At 38.8% G+C, this 23,093-nt stretch overlaps 1 protein-coding gene across 6 annotated transcripts; it reads left to right on the forward strand.

The window, feature by feature from the left end:
* Window positions 1-1,933: 1,933 nt before the first annotated feature.
* Window positions 1,934-17,514, forward strand: relb (v-rel avian reticuloendotheliosis viral oncogene homolog B). 6 transcript variants are annotated; one of them, XM_035944964.2, is made up of 12 exons: window positions 1,934-2,197; window positions 2,281-2,376; window positions 4,550-4,725; window positions 8,028-8,366; window positions 9,562-9,728; window positions 9,893-9,984; window positions 10,107-10,238; window positions 10,354-10,458; window positions 11,139-11,354; window positions 11,461-11,535; window positions 15,673-15,877; window positions 15,957-16,204. In XM_035944964.2, exons 1-12 carry the CDS (start codon window positions 2,164-2,166, stop codon window positions 16,048-16,050), a joined length of 1,731 nt encoding a protein of 576 aa, XP_035800857.2. In that variant the 5' UTR covers window positions 1,934-2,163; the 3' UTR covers window positions 16,051-16,204. The 6 variants fall into 6 exon arrangements, with proteins under 6 accessions (XP_035800857.2, XP_023119070.2, XP_023119068.2 ...); XM_023263302.3 differs by having other exon boundaries at window positions 1,935-2,197; window positions 2,284-2,376; window positions 15,673-17,514; XM_023263300.3 differs by having other exon boundaries at window positions 1,936-2,197; window positions 15,673-17,514.
* Window positions 17,515-23,093: the final 5,579 nt, after the last annotated feature.

Consider the following 23,093-nt stretch of genomic DNA (forward strand, 5'->3'; position numbering starts at 1 on the left):
GAAATGTGATTGGTTATAGAACACAAACATATAAGTAAAATATTGGAATGTGATTGGCTAAAGGTGGGGATAACCGTGGTTTAGACTTAGTTCTCCCATTAGTTGGTGCACAGATATGTCCATATCTCTTGGCACACGATTCATCCAATCTCCATGAGCTGCAACCTGTGAAAAGAACCTCCTGCAAACTTTTTCCCGCTTTCTACCAGTTAGTATCATTCCATTGTTAGCTGAGATGTGATGCAGTTGCTGGTGGTTTCTCATAGGAGGATGCAGGTGTTCCATAGGGAGGATTATGATGGTTTTCTTTCTCAGACAACCTTGAGTTAGCAGCTTCAGTAAAATTAATTGTTACAATATGAGAAAATAAGAATGTGCTGTGTATCAAGGCCAAAACTCTATCTTTGTTAGTGTGTGTGCATGTGTAGCAGAAGCTGTAACTTTCCAGCCTGAGCTGTCTGTGTCCATCAGAGCTTGGAGTTAGAGCTTAGCTCCATCTCTTCCCTTTTAAAGTGCAGCTCATGCATTCATTGCACATTAAATGGTTATTATCAATATTGTAACACTCACATGTAATATCAATTTCAGTGTTCCGTTAGTAGTACCTTAAAAAAATTAATCCTAACAACAAGGAAAAAACTGTCAGATCTCCCCTTTTGGGCACTTTGACAAACAGAACAAATGCTTTACAAATTTGAAAATGGGTTTCAAACAGCATTGTGTGTTTATCTAAAATGTCTAACGTGGTTTTTCATCATTAAAAGGTGGGGAAATGTTGAGAATGTTTCAAGTTCAGTTTCCCTTAACTTCAGAATCAGAATGTGACTTCAGCTTCAAGGTGGAAAGGAGCGTAAACGATACCAACCAACCATAATTATTCCTGAAAAAAAAGAATGGAATTGCAGCTGCTTTCAGTTTGGAGGAAACGGGAGTAGAAGCAGGATAATGGACTGATGCTGTCTTCACTAGCTTCAGGGCTTAATACGGCACACTGACTGATCCTCTACTCATTGCTTTTTGCACTTTAGTATTATATGGACAGACGTATGGGCCACTGGAAACTGAACTGGAATCACATAATTAGAACTGAAGTTGCTAAATATTTTAAAAGTTTGAATTTCGTAGGATGACACTGAATTAGAATGACATTATTTGAAACGCTCCACTTGAATATCTGTATGAAAAAGATGCACTGACAAACCGAAGGAAGTTTTAATGAACCACAAGATGCTACAAGAAACTATCTAGTCCATATCTGACCAATTTCTGGATATATCGGGGTTTTAGATCTGGACCAGGTCTAGTGTGAGCTGCATGAAAAAACAAGAAAAAGCTGTCAAATCTCACATTTTAGGCACTTTGACCAATAAAATAAATGCCTCACAAATTTGAAAGTGGGTTTCAAACAGCATTAATTGTTTATCTAAAATGATTTTACATCATTAAAAGGTGGGAAAATGTTGAGATTGCTTCAAGTTAAGTTCCCCTTAACGTTCCCCTTAACTGCAAAATTACAATCTGACTTCAGCTTCGTGGTGAAAAGGAGCGTAAAGGCGCAGTGAGATCATTGGCGCAGATTCACAGCTATAATAAAAATTTAAAAAAAGGATTTCCCGCTGCTTTCGGTTTGGAGTAAACAGGAGCAGAGGCAGGATGAAGGACTGATGCAACCAGGAGAAATGTCAGATGTGGCTGAGGCTGCTTCTGATCAGGTGAGTGTGGACAGTTTTGCACATGAAGCAAAAAAAAAAATGCAAAAATCACTGCAGTCGCGTTACATAATGGAAAAAGCTCGCCTGTTGTGGCCTGTTTCGGCCTTCACATGATGCATATTCAAATGAGCGCGGCTTCTCAGGCGCTGCGGCTCGCTGTGGGGGGAGTTCCCGGGTGGGAGGAGACGTGACGCCGCGGGGATTTCCACGTCGCGTACAGCCAATCAGAGCGCGGCAGCTGCGGATACACAAAACTGAGACAAACTGCGTGTTAGAAATCATTCAACACATGTCTAAGAGGCGGTTTGACACCTTCTCGGTCGCTAAGAGCTGCTGCGGAGTGTGATTGAAAGCAGAAGACGCGATTTTTTAAAAAAAAACAAAAAAACCCAAACATCGGTTTGTAAACGACTCCAGGACGCCGAGCTCAGTTAAAGTCTCCTCACATGCGATGAAAGACATGGACCTCTTCAACGGTGCCCCTGGTAGGTTTTTTTCAGCGTTAATCTGCGTGTTTTTGTGCGTGTGTGTGAGCTGACTTCATCCTCAGGTATGTGGTTTGTCATAGCAGAGGAGCCAACACCCATCCCCGAGATCGGCGCGCTCCTGCCCGGCGCGCTCCCCCACTTCCCTGCGCCGGATCGAGGCCTGTCATCAGAGTTCGGTGAGTAAATTATCTCCAAGAGCCACGAAGTCATGCACAGTCTGAGCCGAGCTGATCTCATGCAGGAAGAGAAGTAACGCATCATCAGTGTTTCTGCTTCCTGGTCTCGGTTTGTGTTGCTCCACGTATTAGTCGAGTCCAAAACTGAACGTTTCACACAATAAAAAATAGCAAATAATAAAGAATTTCCAGGGACCAGAGGTGGTGTTAGGATCTTGACACTTTATTTTGTGTTTTTTGTCTTTAAAAATTTAGAATTTAACCTGATAACTTCACTACTTTCAAGTTATTTCAGAGTAAAATTAATATAAACCCACTTTATTTATATGCTCAGTCCATGTTCCACACTATTATCATACACACCATGAAAATACACCTTTTTTAACCTGTTAACTGTTATGTTGCAGCTTTTCATTGTTTTGTAAAATATATCTACTTTAACTAGAGAAAAAAAATTTACATGTTAATCAAATGCAAACAAGTGGATGTTGTGCATAATATCTGCTCCATTATAAATAGTATTTGTGTTTCTGTTTACCAAATTGTTTAGTTTTACAGTGTTTGGTAGTAAAATCAAACACAAAAGATATTTTACAGATGTCCCCCATTTTGTTAAATTGCAGATAATATCTATTATAATTATAGGAAAAAAGTTTGGATGCTAATCTTATAAAAACAGACCAACACTGTAAATAATGTCCACATCCAAAGTCTGTAGTTGTATGAATAGTAATTTGTTGCTTTACAACCATAAAATGACACTATTGTTAAATAAATAATTTAGGTAAATAAATGTTATTTTACAGATTTTTTTCCCCCCAGTTTTGTTAAGTTACTAAGAAAATTCTGTATTTTTATAAATAATAATTTGTGGCTTTACAGCATCTGACTGTAAAATTACACATTTTCTTTACCAATTTTACATCAGCAAAACATAATTATTTTTGCAGGTATTTGCCATTATTTTAAAGAAATTATTTTTAATTATTTTTTTTTTAGAATTAAAAAAATATGTACCATTCAAAAATTCCAGATCATGTCACATAAAATCACATAAGAAGGTATTATTAGCTATAATAATAATAATAATAATAATAATAATAATAATAATAATAATAATAATAATAATAATAATAATAATAATAATAATGTAGAAAATATAAACTATTAATTTGCATGTTTAATGTTTATTAAAAAAAAGGCCAAACTGTAAATAATGTCGACATCAAAAATGTGTATTTTTACAAACAGTTGTTTGTTCTTTCACGTGTGACTCTAAAATTACAGTTTTTACTGCATTTAAATCAACCAAAAAAATAAAATGTTAACAGACATTTGCTGTTATTTTCAGATTTTTTACTATTTTCTTTAATATCATAATATTCCGCTGCTTTTTTTCTAACACACTTGCTTCCAGATTTCCACAGTTTTTTACTTTTTTTTTTTATAGTGTAGCTTAAATGTAAAACAAATTAACTTTCTTTTAGCATTTTGCAACTGTAAGTTTTGGATCATTTTAGTGTTGTGTTACATATTTGCACTTATCCAATATTCAGTATTCATTAATCCACTATTTCCCCACTTAATTTTTAGCAGTATTGTATAAAGTGTGAAAAAATCAGACTGCTTTATTTATTACAATCACAATAGTCATACAAAACCTTGCGAAAATCAGCAAATAGTCACATTTTAGAGGTTGGAATGAGTGATTCTTTGAGTAAAAATTTTCAAATTACTAACCAATTCTTACAATTGTTTTGAGTAAATGTCTTTTAGATGTTTTAGTGTCAGACATGGCAGACCACAAAAACCAAGTGGTATATTTACCCGCTGGTAACCATAGCAACTGTTCTACTGAACTTTCACTGGTGAAACTAGTCCAACACTGAGATAAGTCTTTGTTGTTTACTGTTGTAGTGGAAGTTTATGAAACATTTAGTGTTTCTTGATCAGTTAGCTTCAAAACAATTTGAATAGTGTATTTCATAAAATAATGTAAAGTTTTGATGATGAAACCAACATCATTAACAGATATAAAAAAAATTCTGACTATCTACCTGCAGAAATCTTATAGAAACTTCACCTGCTCAGCACAGCTTCTCATTTATCCAGGAGGTTGCACTGTTCTCTGTCATTTTGTTTAAACTTAGATTAATTTATCTGTTTTGTTTAGACCTGATTGAAGGAATTATCTCAGAGGACAACAGTCGGTCAGCTGGTCGCCTCCCTGGTCCTCCTCCTCCTCCTGCCAGCCTCCGCTGTCAGACTCCCCTCAGTCAGAACCACAGGAGACACAGCTCCTCGCCCACTTCCACGCCGATGCTGGTGGCAAGAGGCGCTGCATGTAAGGTGGGTATCTTTTTCTCTTTTCTTCTATTTGAGTCAGTGTAGTCATTTCTGTTGTTTTGACTCGGTCTCGTGTGGTTTCCACCTCATGTAGCGGTTTCTTACATCGTCCAAAGTGTCTGGTGGCAACACCCAGGAGGTTGTTATCTTCAGGTGTGGTTTAGGTGTTTAAAAAAGGCAAGAGGGGGCAGTTTGGGGCATGAGAAAGCTGTGGCACAGACACTGTTTAACACGGAAGTTCTTGATGTTATTTTTACAAAGGTCTTGAGTGTTCATTGCAGTAGTAAACTGGATTCTTTGTGGGGTCAACAGTGTCTTAAAAAGTCTTCACTGAAGTTGTGGAGCCCTGCAGAAATGCCCTAAATAATACCAAATAATAATAATAATGTCAAGCCTAGAATCAGAGGGCAGTTTAAGGGAAACTGAAGGGAAAATATTGGCATTTATCTTTTTGCTCTAAGACCATCTTTTCTTTATCTGAACTAGAATATATCAAGTAGCTGACTAACAGATTCAGTCACTTGGTCATTAGAAGATTTATAGATAACAACTTTTCAATTATAATGCAAAAATTATGATTGAAATTTATGGTTTTTACAGTCGGCAGCCAGTCTGACAAGTGTTTGGAAGATGCTGCCTCGTGTCTCCCTGTTTTCTGACATTCTAGAGACTCTGTGAGTAATAAAGTAAAATGAAACATGCTGCTGTTGAAAGTGTGTTAATATGTAACTCAGCAGAGGAAGTTTCAGTTGGACTTCCTCTCTGCTAGGATGCTAGGATGGAAGAGTGGGCTGCAGCTTTTATGAAGAGGTGTTTTTTTTAAGGGTTAAAAGTTGGTGGGATAAAGTGCAGCGTGGTAACTGTGCCGCCTGCAGATGGTTGCATGTTTTGTTGCCTCACAGAGCAGCTGGTAAAGCTCTGAGCAGAAAGCACGTGGTTTACAGGCAGCAGGGAGCTCAGAGGAGCTGTAATCTGATCAGACTGCAGTGACGCTGTGACCTGCACAGAAAGGTAACGATGACCAGTTTAACCCTCTATCAGCCACAGATCTGCCGGGTTCGGGTTGTTTCTGCTAAATCACGTGTGTAAACATGGTTTGTTTGCAGCGTTTGTGATGGAGGCTGACACACCTCCCCAGCATGCTTTAATGGGAGGAGGCAGAGAGGAAGGGGGCAGGAGGAGCAGGAAGAACTGTAATCTGACTCCTGCTTTCAGTTTGCCGTCCTTTCTGTTTACTGGCCAAACCCACTGGAGGTGAAGGGTCGCGTCTGCGATTGGTGGAGGCTGAGATGAGTTCCTGTTTCCCGTTTCGCTGGCTCGGCCTGCCAGGCTTTTGTTGAGGTTCAGTGTTTTAATGCTAACAGGTATGCCGATACTCAGACTTTGACATCAGACGTCTGAACCTCGTCAGGATATTGTGAACTTGGTCTCATGCAGAGGCATCAGCCAGATCTCTTCTGCAGCCCGTTAATGAGCTCTCAGGCTGTTTCACTGCTACACGGCTGACAAAGGAGTCTTTACTTTGTTCCCTGCAGGTTTGATCATCAATCTGTTGTTGGGTCATTACTTCAGCTAGTCTGGAACTTAAGTGTGTCTTGTTAAACTTTTTTGCGATGCGTTTGCTTTCTTTTCTTTAAAGCCAATCAGGAGGCTTAGTGGAGAGACATGGATTAGTAAAGAGCAGCACAGACAATGAAAGTAAAAGAGGGTTTAAGTGCGAGTGGGAACGGAAAAGCTCCATGGTCTGTGGTGTAACGGAAAAAATAAGACATCATATACAAGAGGAGGAGTCAGAGAGCACATGGTTGATGCTGTGCTCTGATAAAGGGCACATGTATGAAGGAAAAACATGCAGCGAATCAGTTTTGCTGCTTGTTTTCACTGCCAGCTTCATCTGCAATACCTGAGAGACGTCTGGTTCTGGGCTGTATAAAAAACTGGTTTAGAGCTGTTCATTTTCCTCTGACTGTAAGTTAATGTTGTTTTCTAAGTCTGTGTGATATTTTACTTCATTAACGTACCATTACAAGGATATAAAATGAAGTCGAAGTAAAATATAAAATAGTTAATATTGACACACTTGTAAGAAGTTTATTTCTAAAGCACATTTGAGATAAAGCAGAAGCTGATTAAGTGCTGTAAAGGTAAAATAGCAGGCCACAAAGCTCAATAACTAAAAGACAAATTTGTGCTAAAGTTAATAAAATAATGTGAATGAAAGATACAACAGAATAAGACATGAAATCAGGCTCTATTTGAATTGAATTCCATATAGAGGAGGTGGATCTTAACCATTGATTTACAAGGTAAAAACAAGTCAACAAAGAACTCGTTTTACATAATTTATACACGGTTAGTAGTAGTTTGGTAGTTTAATACATCTGAGGGGTTGTGGAATATTAAATTAGGTTGGAACAAAGCAAAACAAACTTGTACTTTTTTTAAATCTGCCACTTTCTTTGTGAAACATTCAATCAGTTTATCTATTGTGGGGCTCAAATGTGTGTTTTGATGAAATCATCTGACAAGTTTAGAGGAGAAACATGTCAAAAAGGGTCTAAGAGGTGGCACAAGACCCCAGCTAGACACTGAACTCTTGAACAAGGTATTTTATGAGGTTATCATGTGTTTTTTATGTAAATTAAATGCAGAGGAGTGTGAGTAGAAAGCATATGAAAATGAAAATGCAAAAGTAAAAGTGCCTCACTTAAGTCAGTAGAAACTGTAGATTTTATCGGAGCTCAGGGTGAATTGTTAGTGGTTAAAGATATTTTGAGGTTTTTGGTTTGATGAAGAAACTGTGGTGAAAATTATTTTTTTTCTTTGTTAATGCAAAGTGATGTCTGGTCACCACCAAAGCTTTAAAGTAAGAGGAGTCATCGCAAACTGACTCAAAAAGCAATATTTCTTTTAACTTTGCTAACACTAGTTGCCATAAGCTTGAGTTCAAACCAGGACACAACAGAGCCACGGTGACCTTTCATTTTTAAGATCGTAAAAATCGTATTGTTTCATTTAATGGCAGCTTTAAAGTCATTCTGGGCATTTGTCCATCATATATCTGCAGGTTTATTTGGCAGAATTAAGTTTCATCTTTGTCTCAGGGTATAAAACTGATGTGTTTGATATTTTAATGACTGGTTAACGGTTAATAACTGTGTTCGTACTTGTGTGTGATCTTAACCGAAGCCTTTTGTATTGTTTTATCTGTTGTCTGAGTCATTGTTGCTTTCGGCATCAGTGGGTCGGTGTTTAAATAAATGTCAAATAATGTTAATAAAGCAGTTTTGCTATTTTTTTCACAGCCAAGCTACTCTGCACTGCAGGGGACGTTGTGTTCTAGCAGAGACATGGCGTCGCCTCATCCTTCCCGGGTTCCATCCTCCTCCTCATCCTCCTCCTCCTCAGCCGGTCGTGGTCGAGTCTCCTCCTGTTCGTTGGCCTCAAAGAGTTCCGCCGTTTCCTCTCAGAACCAAGGCGACACCGAGATGCTGGAGCGGATTCTGGAGAAGCCCAAGATGGTGGTGGTGGAGGAGCCCAAAGACAGAGGGATGAGATTTCGCTACGAGTGTGAGGGACGCTCGGCCGGCAGCATCCTGGGGGCGTCCAGCACCGACAGCAACAAGACTCAGCCTGCGATAGAGGTGCTGGAGTTTGGTTTCTATTTCAGAACTTAGAGGGGGTTTACTGGCTCTCAGAGACGGTTAGGAAGGTTGTAACCACAGCTGATCTTGTTTGATGTGTACACTTGAACCCCCCTGTGCAGACTGGTGGAGATAGGTGGAGCTGGCAGGATGTGGGCTGTTAGAATCGATTAGAAAGTCCCCACAAATCCCAGTTAGAGTGTGGTCAAACAGGAGGTTCATCCCCGGCCTACGTACTATCAAACACTCCCACACACTCATCTTCACCTCGTCTTCACACCATCAGGAAAAGTGACAAGTTCTTTTAACAGTTTGTGTAACTGAAGTTGAGTTATTCAAGTAAGATTCTTGCTCATGTGTAGGTTAATTTGTGGAATAAGTTAATTAATTTTCCAAGTACCCAAAGATTTACATACTATAAATGTTGTACTACTTATATTTTTAATTTGTTTCTATACTTGCTTTCTTAGTGCTCTCTGTAAACACTTCCTGCAGTTCAGCTTAAAAGTCCCCCAATTTTTATCACTCACTACATTGGAGTTGCACTGAGGAGCACAGAATTTTTTCTTTCTTAAAGAATCTGCAAACTATTTATTTCTGGCAAATTTATAAATGAGACATGTCGGATAAAATAGCGTTTCATGAAACATCATTGTTTTAACTAAGTTTTGAATCGAAACGATACATCCCCCATGATTAGTTCAACGTCCATCGGAAAACTGAAAATCCAATGAATTCTTTCTGTTTTTGCAGTTTGTTTTTTTGGCGATAAATAGTTGATTTTCATGAATTTATGCCTTTTTAACTGCCAGCAATCTTGGTGATTCAGAAGGCCAATCGGTTTGGAGAACAACACTTTGAACTCTTCGATGACCAACTTTTAGTAACTTTTTGACGTATAGTAGATAAATAATCAGCATTGAGCATAAGTTGCTACCCTGCTCTGGATGGCAACGTTTTTTAAGTTTTTCGCTGCGTGTATTAACATTTTGTGTATTTTTATTTTAAACTTTTTTGAATTTGACATTTGCCTCGCTTTGTTGTGTATATTTTAAATAATGACTACTATCAGAATTTACCGTAGATCAGGGAATAATTCATCTTATCCTGTCACACAATTCTCAGAGTTACACAGTGAAGTGCTAAATCTTCAGGTAGAAACAGTTTGTTCATGGTCCTGATGCCTCTCTTTCAGATTCAGGGTTCCATTGACCACTTAAAGAGGGTCACAGTTACAGTTTCCTTGGTGACCAAAGACCTCCCACACCGGCCTCACCCCCACTGCCTTGTGGGTAAAGACTGTCCAAACGGTTCAGGAATCTGCAAGGTCACGTTCAATCCTCACAACAACCGACGTCACAGGTGCACATCCGTCTTTCCTTCATCTCCTGACATGTTCACTAAGTTTCACTATGTCTTTTTGTTTGTATTTCAGCTTAGATCTGTTTCTTCTTTCTGCATCCAAACATACAAAATGTCCTGACACCTTTTTTTTTTTTTTTTTTGTAACTTGTTTGAATTTGCAGCTTTGCTAACCTTGGTATTCAATGTGTGAGGAGGAGAGAGTTGGACATTTCACTTCAGAAGAGAAGAAACCAAAATATTGACCCCTTTCAAAGTGAGCTGGAGTACAAACACACATAAAGAAAGATACTTTCTTCTTTCACTTCCTGTCAAAATTCAGTATTGCTCCTCGAAGCGGACATCAAGACTGATTTTTTGTGTCTTTTCACTCCTCAGCTGGTCACTCAAAGGGCATTGAAGACATGGACATGAATTCGGTTCGTCTGTGTTTTCAGTGTGAGCTCGAGTGGGACGACGGCAGGAAAGACTCTCTGAGCCCGGTGGTGTCCAAACCCATTTATGACAAGAGTGAGACGTTGCAAAACACACACTGATGCCCACGTTATGACCACATGCCCTCAAAATAAACAAACATACTTCCTGATTCTCACGCTTTGTCATGTGTGTGTTTTTTTTTTAAAAGAGGCCACGACTACGTCACAGCTGAAGATCTGCCTGTTGAACCAGTACAGAGGTTCCTGCACCGGCAAGACGGAGATCTACATGCTGTGTGACAAAGTGCAGAAAGGTAAGTGGGAACTTTCAGTGGAGTTGTAAAGGTAAAATATGTGGGAAAAGCCCAGTTTCTACTGCAAAATTAAAATGTAAAAACATTGTCTGCAGAATAAATTATTCCGTTATCATGTGACTCTCCCTTTTTGAACTCCCAAACTTTTGGTTAATTATTAAACAATCTATTACTGATATAAAAACACTTTTATGGGGCCTAATGACAGTAAATTACTTTATTTAAACTTGTTTTCAGCTCAAAGAATGTTTTTTACTGTCAGAGCAGAAATCCAGTTGTTTTTTAGTCATTGTTGAAAAGACTTTTCATTGGACATCTTCCAGAACTTGGCAACCTCTATGAGTTGTCTTATGTTGCCATGGAAACATGTTCATTAAATGGCATTTGTTATACAGAACACCTCGTATTCGACTTGATTTGCAGCAGTTGCTGCCTGAATTGCTGGTTTTTGGTGATAGTTTTAAGAAAAACCAAATACCAAACCAAATATTTTTGTAGTGAAAAAAAGAAGGTTAAATATTTTGAACTTATCTTGAAGCATAAATAAAGTTTATCTTCTCTTGTCTTATAAATTGCAACATTTTAAATAGAATTAACATGTATTTTGGCATCAGGTCTCAGTTGGTTTTCTCATTTTCCTTGTTTAAGAAGGCTCTGTATGTTTTGTTGCTGATCCACAGACGACATAGAGATCATCTTCAGGCGAGGGTCGTGGAAGGCGAACGGTGAGTTTGCCCAGACAGACGTCCACCGGCAGATCGCCATCGTCTTCAAGACGCCGCCTTACCAGGACCAGGGCCTCTCAGAGGAAGTCGAGGTCAACGTCGTCCTGCGTCGCGTCTCAGACCAGATGGAGAGCGAGCCGGTTACCTTCACCTACCTGCCACACAACCGGGGTCAGTCAGGAACAAGGAGTTAACAGCATCAGCTAAATGCATTAAACCTGTTCTAAAACAGATACAGCGGGTTACATTTAAACAATAACACGTCTTTCAATTTCAGATCCATACGATGTGAAGCGGAAGAGAGCGACAATAAAGTCAGACGTCAGAATCACAGATAAACCCTGCGTGATGGGTGAGGCTTGCATTTTCAATTCACCTTTTTCTTTGTTCGTGTTTACTTTTTCTGACACGAGTTGTAGCATGATTACCTTTGTGTCTGTGTGTAGACTGTAAACATTTAGATTTATCATAGCACGAAGCACCGTTGTTACTAATAACATCAGCTCTGAGTAAAGCTGAGCAGGTGCTGTACGTCTTCATGAGTCTTGTAGATTGCATGTTTTTCTTGGACTATGTGACAGACCTACTGAACAACAACATGGAATCCCCAGCAGGTTTTGTCAGTTTCAGTAAAGTTTATTAAAATCACACAACCACGTCCTCAGCAATGTTGACAAGAGATAAGGCAGCCTTTCTTTGTGTAATTCTACAATGGACAAAAAATGAGGAAGAAAAAGACAAATATGGAGCTGTTTTTTGAGTAAAGTTTAGTTTAATAGCACAGTTTGTTTCCAGACAGTAAAATCCTGCTCCAGTAATGATAAAACAAGCTCACTACTGTTCAGAGTGCATGTTTAGATTGCAGCCATGAGGGAAACTGCAGGAAGACTGACCAAAATTCAAAATACTACCAATTCCACCAGTTTTACGAGACCAGATCATTTAGGCAATTAATCTTTTGTAATCATATTTGAACTGCCTTTCAATTGACGACCAATCCTACAGAAAATCAGCCAATACTAAAATATATCAGCTCAACAATTCAACATTTAAATCACTCCTAATTCGTACAGTGTCTGCCTGTTTGTAAGTGTCCTGGTAATCCATAACTGGGTGCTTTTCATTTTCATTCCTCATATTTTAGAAGATGAAACACAAGGACAGAGGAGCTGAAGTAGCCAAAAGATCTTTTTTTTTTTTTTTTTTTGCTCTAATGCGTCAGGCCAAAACAGCATCAGTTACACAGCTGTCAGATACAACTGACACCAATGAAAGGTGCATTCATACGTCACGCCACTTGATAAAAGACATCTGTGTAGGATACACCTGTGTTTCCTCAATCTGCGCTCCTCCCAAAGTCAGAAAAGAGTCAGCGAGGAACTATTATTAGCATAATGAAGAGCACCCTCAGTGAGCCAGCGGACAGAATACCAGAACCCTAAAAATGTTGTTGTATTTGTTACACCTGTACCTGTTGTTGTAAAGGCCCATTGTTCATGCTGACCTACTGTCAGGACTTACTGAGAAGCTTCAATGGTACAGAGTTGTTGTTCCTGTTATGAAACACACCTGTGTTTTTCTTTTTTCCTGCTACAATAATGATGGTAAATTAACAAGCGTGCTGTGAAAGAGTTTCAGATTTCTTTTCAGAACACTTTCTTACAGCAGGCTTTTAGGAAAGTTCCATAATACCCCTTAACAGATTTTCATTTTGAATTAGAATACATCAACACAACAGTTGCAGTTTTCTGCCTGTTCCTTAGTGTGTGATAGCTTGTCACATGACGATGAGTAGATCACATGACACCGTGACATTTGCCAAAACTGCCAGATTGCTGCAATATACAGAAGCCACAAACCGCCACATATACAGTTTATAACATGTGATATGTTTATAATGGGATTATCACAGGACCTGACTGTACGGAGCTCAGCTAGGGTGAGAATTTTGCTGATTTGCATCACCTCTTTGTGCTTTCCACTTCCTCTGATTCATGTCAACAGTTAGTGTGCTGGTCCAGTCCAGTTATAACACACGGTCTGTTTAGGGAAACACTGCAGATGCTACAGAAGGGATGGGTGATGCGCATCATTTATTGTAAAAGGCTGATCTCAGACGGTGTCCAGCTGCTGCTTGTGAGCAGCGCTGCAGCTGCTCTGCCTGGCTGTGACCGTGAAGCTGTGGCCTTTTATATGCTTTTATTGTTCAGACTTCAGCTGCTGCTGTGGTTCAGTGTGTCTGGAAGCGTCCAGCTGTTACTACTTAAACCTGCGATACTTCTTTAACAGATGGGTTTATTTGTTTACTCAGGAGATGCCCAGCCAGCAAAACTATCAACACAAACACACACACACACACACACACACACACACACACACACACACACACACACACACACACACACACACACACACTCTCTCTCTCTCTCTCTACTGCTTATTACAAATGAATATGTCGCAGCCAGAATTGTAAAAATCTACAGAAGGTTGCTGGCTGTGACCACAGAGATTCCTAACAAGTCAGATTAGTAGGTTAGTGAGTTATGTTGAGCCTAAAATCAGAAATATGAGATGCTAGATCACTATGGTAACTGATGCTGCACAGCTAACCTTCTCCAGACGTTCTGTTCAGAGTTTGGGATTTAAAACAGCTTTGAGACCAGACACCCTGTCACCAGTTCTTTTCCTGATGATATTCTCTAGTAGCACTACAGGTTCCCAGTCAAGGGAATAAGTTATAAATGTAAAATTGTTATAATCTGTGCATAAGTTATCCCACTGAATGAAGCCGTGCTTTTACAGCAGCGTAAACTGTATACGTTGCATTGCCATGGAAACCTACATTCATTTATAGTTAATGATGCAGTAAATACAAGAACACAGTTTTAATGCTTGGTCCTGATTTGCTGCTGAGTCCATTGTACTCTGCTGGTACAGCAGCTAATAGAAAAAAGATTAGAGAATTGATGAATTTATTGGTATTTGTAACAGAGTATATTCATTCAATGACATTAATTTTACTTTGATTTGGCCAATGACTAAAGTCATTTCCAAGTATCCTTTGTTATGGGACAGTGTCAGACCTAAATTAACTTAGATATCGTGTATGAATGCGTGACGTTTAAAGTTAAAGTGCTCTATTTTGTAGCTGTAATGTACGAAATAAGCAGTTGCATTGACAATGAAGTGAGTGAGGAAATAAATATATTAGATTACATGATTGGCAGTTTTCTACCAGCTTTCCTCTCCTGAATAATTTGCATTGGTAGTGTCTTGTACTGTAATAAATTTAATCTTCCTCCTAGTTCTCCATAATAACAACCTGTTCCTCTTGACTGAAGTAGGCGTCATGCATCGGTGCATGTTGTGCAGAAGAATTGCTCCAATGACGCGTCGGAAGAACTATTTATGGGAGTGCTGGTACCATCGCGATTCCCATTATCTCTGCTTGGGGTTTTAGCTTTTGTCAAACCAGTTAAGACAAAGAAAACCTGCCTCTGTCAAATATTGTACCTCCCTCAGCTGTGTCTGTCAGGCAGACGTCTGCACTGTGTGACTGGGAGGACGTATCCATCACTGTGGCTGTAGTAGTTACCATTATGTGATGATGTTTTTCAGTGGTTGTAATACTGACCTCGTGCTGCAGTAGAGGGCGTATTCCTAAACTCCAAACTAAACACATCCATCATAGAAGAAATACAGGTTCAAATATTGTAGTAAGAGTTGGACACCGAAGCTCCACAGATAGAACAATAACTGTATACGCAGCAGGTGGATACTGTAGAAAATCTGCATTTAAAAGCTAAACAGACAGTTTGTTCCAGCCGGACTGGACCAGCACGCTAACTGTTCATACGGATCAGACAGAGTTCAAAGCATAAAACACAAAAGAAGTCTTCAAAAAATTATCCTCATGACCTTAAAGGGGCTTTGCACAAGATGACTGATACACACTGTGGGAAAAAATATGTAGTGTGTATAACGATGTTTAAATTGAAGCTGTTTTGATTGTGTGGTCCCTCTAGAGGATTTAGTTTGTGGCGCTGTAGAATTGTACTGCCTAATACAAATAGTTGTTCATGTTAAGCCTCTTTCAGACATCCAACATGGAACATTGCTGGCTTCATCAATCCCTCACAGTGACAGTGTTCTAGTTATTCAGACATAAGTCGTGTTTCCGTTGAGGATCCTCACTGTGTAATTATTTGTCTCTCAATGTAGCTCGATACAGTTCAACAGCATTACAAACTACATCCTTCAAAACAAACATGTAGCTAAATCAATACTTCTCTGGGATGCTTCAAACAAAAAGTGATGATTACAATCTTCAAGATAGGATTTACAGAAGGACTTCTGCACCGAATTAATTTTAGCCGATTGCGTTTTAGAAAGACTCCCACGATCCAAGCATCAAATTTTCTACCTACTCAGTGATAATTATTCACGTTTCTAAGCGGTTTATTTCTATTGTACTCTGATTCTCCTGCAGCTGAGACGGCACCTTCATCAGAACCACCCATCCCCTTCCTCCTGGGGAATCAGAACATGATGGCTGCAGATGAAACGCCATGCACTGCTCAGGCCGTCGCTGCTGCTGCTGCTTTGCCAGAAATGTGTCACAGTGAGCCCCAGGACTCCAATTCCACAGACGATGCTGCCTTAATAAACCAGCTGATGGAGATACCTGAGATTTGGCAAGTGTTGAATGACCCAAACTTCACCTTTGCCAACATGGATATGAACTTCAACCCGAACTTTTCCTCGTACCCGCAGGACTTTTCCCAATACAGCGACATGCAGTTCAACATGCTCGTCTGCGAGAACCACATTCCGCAGTCGGAGCAACAGGACGGCATGGTTCCGATGAACATGGAGGAGGACAGCAGGGTTCACCTGAATCAGGGCATTCTGAACCCCGCCATGCAACAGGACAGCATGGTTCACGTGAATCATGGCCTTCTGAACCCCGCCATGCAACAGGACAGCATGGTTCACCTGAATCAGGGCGTTCTGAACCCCGCCATGCAACAGGACAGCATGGTTCAGGTGAAAATGGAGGAGGAGCAGCTATGAGAAAGTCTGGACCATGTAGCACGGTTAAGGCCCATTCATCGTTTCCACGAGCCCAATGCGGACTTTGAAAGCAGACAGAGGGCTTGCGTGGCTTTCTGTTCATACTACAAAAGGTACACATCAGCCTACTATGCGGATTTGGCAGGATGATGAAATGTCGTCACGTGAACCTTGCAACCTGGAAAGCATGAATTGGCCTTTAGCACGCTCTGTCTGTTGTCCTTTGACATTTTGGGCAGTTCACATTCTTAGCAGTCTTAGGTACCACTGTCATGTCTGTACAGAAGATATGAAGCTCCAGCTAACTGATTGTTAGATTAGCATCAAATTGAAAATAGGGGGAAATGGTCTCGCTCTCAGTTTTTGTGTAATCAAACAAACGAAACTGATCTTTCAAGGCTTTGGTAGTCACTTTGATGGAGCAGTGCCCGCTGTGTCCCCTTGTTTCTAATGTTCATGCTAAGCTAATCAGTTAGCTTCAGCACATTGAATTTGGTATCAATTGACTCATAAAGTGCAGTTTATGTTGGCCCAAGACCAAGATGAAGCAATTCACCTCCTTTGTTCCAGCTGCTTGCACTTTATAATGTGCTTGTAGACTCATTTGGTTTCACAATTCTGCACTGTTGCTCTTTTTATTTAGTTTCGTCTTAAAGCCTTGCTGGCCGAGGCTTTAGCAACCAAGTGCAGCTTAACATTCCTTAATATTTCCCATAAATGCTGCAAGCATTAATTTTAAAGCTGATAAGTCCGAAGTGGGTGATTCTCTGTTAGCGTGAAGCTTAAAAAGAGAACACATTAACTTCTCCATGCAACCTGGGAACAATAAAACTTCCATAAATTGCCGTCGATTCTAGTAAATCATTGGCTGAACTATCAGTCATGTAATATTTGTGCATTGTCTGTTTTGTTTGCTTCAGTGTGATTTTGGGAAAACAGTCCGCCTTCCTTCTCAAAGTTGGCAGCAGTTCAAAAGGAATTTTTTCTTAAAGTCTCAAGTTCAATAGTATGAGGTTCTGTCTTTACGTCAGTTATTGCTCTCTGTTGATGTGGCCATCACAGCAGCTGTTAAATATTTAATCTACTTAACTATAATAGAAGCGCCTCCTCCTCCTTTTCTTAGCTCTGTTTATGTCAGTTCCCTTTGTTCTGCAGTTTCACTCTCGTGCATTTTACATTTCCAGTGTCACATGTGCAACTCTGCCCCCTCACTGTAGTGTAAATATGTAGAAGAAAAAATAAAGTCTGTTGTGTGTTATTTTTGTCGTGGCATTACTTCCTGTTAAAGTGACAGAGAAACCAAGAAAGATTAGAGAGCAAAAAAAACAGGGATGTAAGCACTTCTGAATGTGATCTGTCCTCCGCTGTTGCCCACACACATTCCTGACCTGCTTTCTCACTCGTAAAAACAAAAAACACTGGCAGCGACAACAAGCAGAGGATGCTTTTCTGCTTTGCGCATCTCAGCTTCAAATGTCACCACAGTCTCAAGAGGATCTTGAAAGTTTACTGAGGAAATTACAAACAAAGCCTCGGGATATAAAGTGTCTTTTCTTTGTTGTTGCCAGACACCTTGAGAGCCGTTTAGTCACGATGACCTCACACAAGCAACAATGACTTGTTTTATTCTCCAAAATGTGGCTGTTGCATTTTACAATAAACAGGGCTCAGAAAATTCTCTATTTCTGCTTTTCTCTGTGTGGTCTCTCATGACTCACATTAGTCTTTTGTAAGACCTGTGGTTCTGCGGAAAGTTAAAGATTGACACAGATTGGGAAATTAAGGCCACTATCTTCTGACCTTAATTTCAAAATATCAAAAGTTTCTTTCTACAGTTCTCTGGTTAGTCTTGTGAGCACATTTTAAGCATTTTTTCTTGATAATCCTTAAGATTTTGACACTATTTATGGCAAATTTCTTCCAGCAGTGGCCATTCATTCATGTTTTTACATTGCATAATTATCATTTCTGTATGCCATTCCTGCCATGATTTAAATTGCACTTTGCATTAAAAGTGATAGAAACCACAAATAGACGCAAACCTTTACTTTTGAACAGCTGAAGCTAGTTATTTCAAGGCACTGGTGCTTAATAAGTGCCTTTAACAACTAAAATTCATCACCTTTGTTACACGATCACACCCTCAAACCTGTTTCTACTGCACAGTAAACTGTTGTAGCAGTGTAGTAACAAGTAGCTTCAATATTTAACATTCTCAGCCATCCGTCCTCACACCCGCTTCCTTCATGTGCTGGTTGGAGCAGCAGGTGTTACCTTTTCTGGCTCTGCCCGTCACTGTTGACTTGACCTGAACAGCAGCTGGGAAACTCCACACTGGGCTCATTTCCAAGACCTTTGATCATCACGGAGAGAGACACTTTATTTCCTGTGAAATGGTATCAGCTACTCTGCTGCTCGGACACGTCTGGACATGTCCAAGCTATCAGTGTACTTACAAGGTCATCCTCTCTGCTAAAGGCAGAAAAAAAAGGTTGTTTAACACTTTTAAAGTGCATTTTTATTGCACAGATGTAGTTGTAAAACTTTCAAAGGATTTTCAGATTTAGTCATATAAACAATGAGCTTTTTGCTCTGAGACTAAAGCAAGAAAATTGAGTTTTAAAGAAATAAGTTTACATGTAGATAAATCTGGTTTTCAGCTGAGATTTTGGTGAGAAATTTGATACCACTCTAATTTCTAGTGCCAAAGACATATTCAGTCCTTTTTTTTTTTTTTTTTTTATTGCTTTTAGGTATTAAATCATGATGAATTTCATTTGGCCTGTTTGACAAATAATTACCAAAAGCCTTTCATGTTAAAGTAAAAACAGATTTCTACAAAGTAATGTCAATGAATTAAAAACATATGAAGTGAAATAAGTCATTCAATAAGTGTTGACCTCCTTGATTCAGCACTGGTTGAGCCATTTGGTGCTAGAAGTCACACAATTAGTGAAATACAGAGAAGTTTAGTGCACAAATAAGTGATCATACAAGAAAGAACTAATGAGGGAGGCCACCAAGACAACTATGATTCCTCTAAATGAGTTACAAGTTTCAGCAGCTGAGATATGAGAAACTGTGCAAACAACAACTGCTGAATGTTCTTCACCAGTCGAAAAAGAATCCACGAATGAAAAAACTCTCAGACCCATGAATATTTGGTCTGGTTGTACAAGTTTACATTTTATACGAGCTTTTTTCCACATTGGCTTTGTCTTTGCCACTCTCCCATGAAGCTTTGACTGGTGAAGAACAGACAGCAGTTGTTTGCACAGTTTCTCATGTCTCAGCTGCTGAACTGCGTCAGAGGGAGTCATAGGTGTCTTGGTGGCCTCAATCACTAGTCTCTTTCTTGCATGGTCACTCAGTTTTTGATGCTGTCTCTCATTCCTTTCCTTTCCTAATGATAGATTTAATTAAACTCCAAGGGACATCCAGCGACTTAAACTTTTCTTGTAACCATCCCTTGACTTATATTTTCAGTAAGCTTTTCACAGAGTTGCTCGGAGTGTCCTTTGTCTGTAGTCATAGCCAGGAGTGCTGATTCACTGGTGACCGGACATTCCAGGTACAGGTGTCTTTATGCTACAATGAGACACATTCACTGCACCCAGATGACCTCCATTTCACCAATTGTTTGACTTCTAACACCACCTGGCTTCACCTGTGTTGAATTACATGAGGGGGTAAAATTACACAACCACTTATTTTACATTTTACATTTCTTTTTGTAAAATTCTTGCCCAAAAAGCCAAATTAAATTAACCGAGATATAATGTTGAAAGCAATAAAAGGAGAAAACTTTCAAACAGAGTGAAGACTGAAGCTCCAGTCAGCAGCTGGCGTTTGTCTCATTTGTTTAATCATTACAAAAAAAATAAAATAAAAATCTACATGACAAATGTGTTATTTGGATTTTAGATTATGGGTAAACAGATTAGTCCAAATACTTTGGACTAGATAACAATCACTCTTCAAAGGCACCAGTCACTCTTGGTTTTTGAATTAACATGAAAAGAAATTATCTTTTTAACAATCTTAGGAGATAAAACTACGTCTACCTTTTCTCACTGTAATGAAGTTAACTGATGCAGACACATACTTTGGTTCATTAGCTGAGGTGTGGTTGGTTTGTGGAGATTCTGGGGAATACTGAGCAGAGAGGATGAGTCATGTGAGGTGGAAATAATCAAATGTATAAGTCACAATATGGAGAAATGTGACCAGGGGCTTTAACGCAAACTGTTTGAATGTCACTTGCACAGTTCAGATGAAATTATGTCAGCTTTCCATTAAACCAGAGCTTTGGCCGTGGTCACACCTGGTCATATCTGTCTGCTTGTAAATGACACATTTTGGTAAATGACAGACTGGGGCTACGCCATCCTTTAGGAGTAAGTGATATAGATACAATTTCCATCATAATTTATGCCATTTTATAATGAAATGCTGATTTATATTATCTATATTAGCTTGCTAAAGCAAATGAATTACCTTCCAAATTGAGAGACTTGATCGCTTTTGTGCAGAAATCGTGTAAAAATCGAATATTCCCATTAAAATACACAAATATTACAGATTGAATGGTATGGTGCAATCTCTGGCAAAAAAAAATCGATACAACAGTTGCTCTGCTGTCACATCATCAAGAACTACAGGCATGATTGCGCTGTTCCTGTTTTTGAAATATCACCTCAGATAATATACGGTAAATATCTCAGCATGCGCACAGTAGTCAAACATGACGACAGTTAACTTCTGTCTGCAGGTAAACACTGAAATGAATGACCCTAATGCTTTCTGAGGACATAAATTAACTTGATTTAGCTGAGTTTTTGGCCAAATAGTAACAATAAAATGTAAATGGTATCATGTTAATCTTAAAATAGGTGCAATATGTTAGTTTAGCATGTTAGCAGCACCAAACCAAAGGATTGGATGAAGTGATATTATGGCCTGATGGTGGCATTCAGTGAAAAGTCAAGATGGCACTAAGTTAAAGGCCATTTATTTTTCATTTTAACATTGTAACTCTGTATAGCAGCTTCTGCTTTTTTAAGGGAGACTTGAGGGCGACATAAAGGTCAAAAAGCAGATCTTGCGGTAGTACATTTAAAATTTTGCTGAGATATTTTACTGAAAAGTTCCAAATAAACTCATAGATTTCAGGAATGAATGTATTTGTGAAGTTTGACTTTAATCAAGAAAATGGTTTGTTACAAGAGAAGTCATTATAAATAGTGGCTGCAACTAATCCTAAAACATAATTCTGCTGGATGACCATTTTTAATAACATATTAAAAATTAGATAACACTGTACAGTAACAATCAAGAATAAATCCCAAAAATATACATTAAACTGGTAGAATATTATGATGTAAAAGCACAAAGTGTGTTTCCAGAAAACACATGTACATAGGCTGTATGTATACATAATGTTGAGATGCTGATTGTTTTTATATATTGGACTGGCAAAGCTATTAATTACATTTTTGACTTATGTTAACTCTTCTTTTTGGTCATGTTTAGTATTTATCTGCTTAATAAGGATATTTCTGTCATTGTAGTTGCCTCTGGAGGCCTCTAGGATCTATTTATGTGAGCTCACCTAAATAAATGTTTACAGTCCTGACAAAATAGAAGCAAATTTGATGAATATTTTCAATATAGGGATGCAATTTGTGCAGATTTAAATTGTATGAGACCTTGTAATATTTATTTGTAGGATTCTGTTTATTCCAGCCTTTTACTAGCATCCCTGCAGGTTCATATAAGTATGTATAAAAATATGTATGCAGTTTGGCCCTTTGGGGGTTCAAATGTACTGATTAAAGCATTTTATCTATTTAAGGTAAACAATTTCAAAATATATTTGTGATTGTTACTATATTTTGTTTTCAAGCATTTTGTATGACATTAAAAAATGCAATTTAGCAAAAAGATGTTTTGGGAGTCATGCTTTACAACAGTACATGGGGCATGTTGACTGAGTTACAGCCACTCCTGATTTATTATTGCTTCTTTTTGTAAAAAACAAAAAACAAAAAAACATTTTCCTCATCAAAGTCCAGCACCAAAACATAAATGCAGTTTTGCAGGTTAGACAGAGGATGGGGGTCTGAAACTTTTTGGTATAGATATTGATTTGTCTTAAATCATGTGAGATATTTTACTCAAAATTAGAAATGTGAACCTTGTGATGGTGCTGGAAGAAAAAATAACCAAATTCGGATCCTCTGGGCCTCATTATTACGTCTATTTCCTAAAAATCCATCCAGCTGTTGAGAAATTTGAACCTGGACGTTTCGACATTGCTATCGCTAAAACAATGCCAATATAGCAACATTACTCTAAAACAGACTAACAGATTTGGATGAAATTTTCAGGGAAGGTCAGAAATGACACAAGGACCAACTGATTAGATTTTGACAGTGATGCGGCTTATAGTCTGGATCCACGGATTTGTTGAAGATTTCTGTATCATTGCGAGATAGCAGCACAGCATCACTGTAACCATGACAACAAGTGAACACTACTTCAGTTGCCTGCTGATGATCACATGATTGTGATCCTACTACAAATCCACCGAAGTGGACTTATCAGAACTTATCCATCCGAAATCATACCAGGAACAATTGATTAAATTGTGGGGCTGTTTCTGAGTCTCATCAATTCCCGCTGCCCGCTACATATTTAGGTGACGTGATTCGGTATCCGTTCATAACGTACACATGCAGAACACACACCTGTGCTCAGTGCAAGGTCCTTTTGTTTGGGGTTACATCTATATTAAATGGACAGATTCTAAGTTGCCAGGATTTCTGACATGACTTT

Source organism: Amphiprion ocellaris, chromosome 7 (genome assembly GCF_022539595.1).
Source record: "Amphiprion ocellaris isolate individual 3 ecotype Okinawa chromosome 7, ASM2253959v1, whole genome shotgun sequence".
NCBI classification, from domain to species: Eukaryota; Metazoa; Chordata; class Actinopteri; family Pomacentridae; genus Amphiprion; species Amphiprion ocellaris.

What these genes read in the sequence shown, in the direction of transcription:
- relb (XM_023263300.3), top strand. Translation starts at nt 2,164, where the DNA reads ATGAAAGACATGGACCTCTTCAACGGTGCCCCTG. An exon ending in CACAACAACCGACGTCACAG is followed by an intron (nt 9,729 to 9,892) that starts GTGCACATCCGT and finishes TTGAATTTGCAG; the next exon opens with CTTTGCTAACCTTGGTATTC. An exon ending in GTGTGACAAAGTGCAGAAAG is followed by an intron (nt 10,459 to 11,138) that starts GTAAGTGGGAAC and finishes GCTGATCCACAG; the next exon opens with ACGACATAGAGATCATCTTC.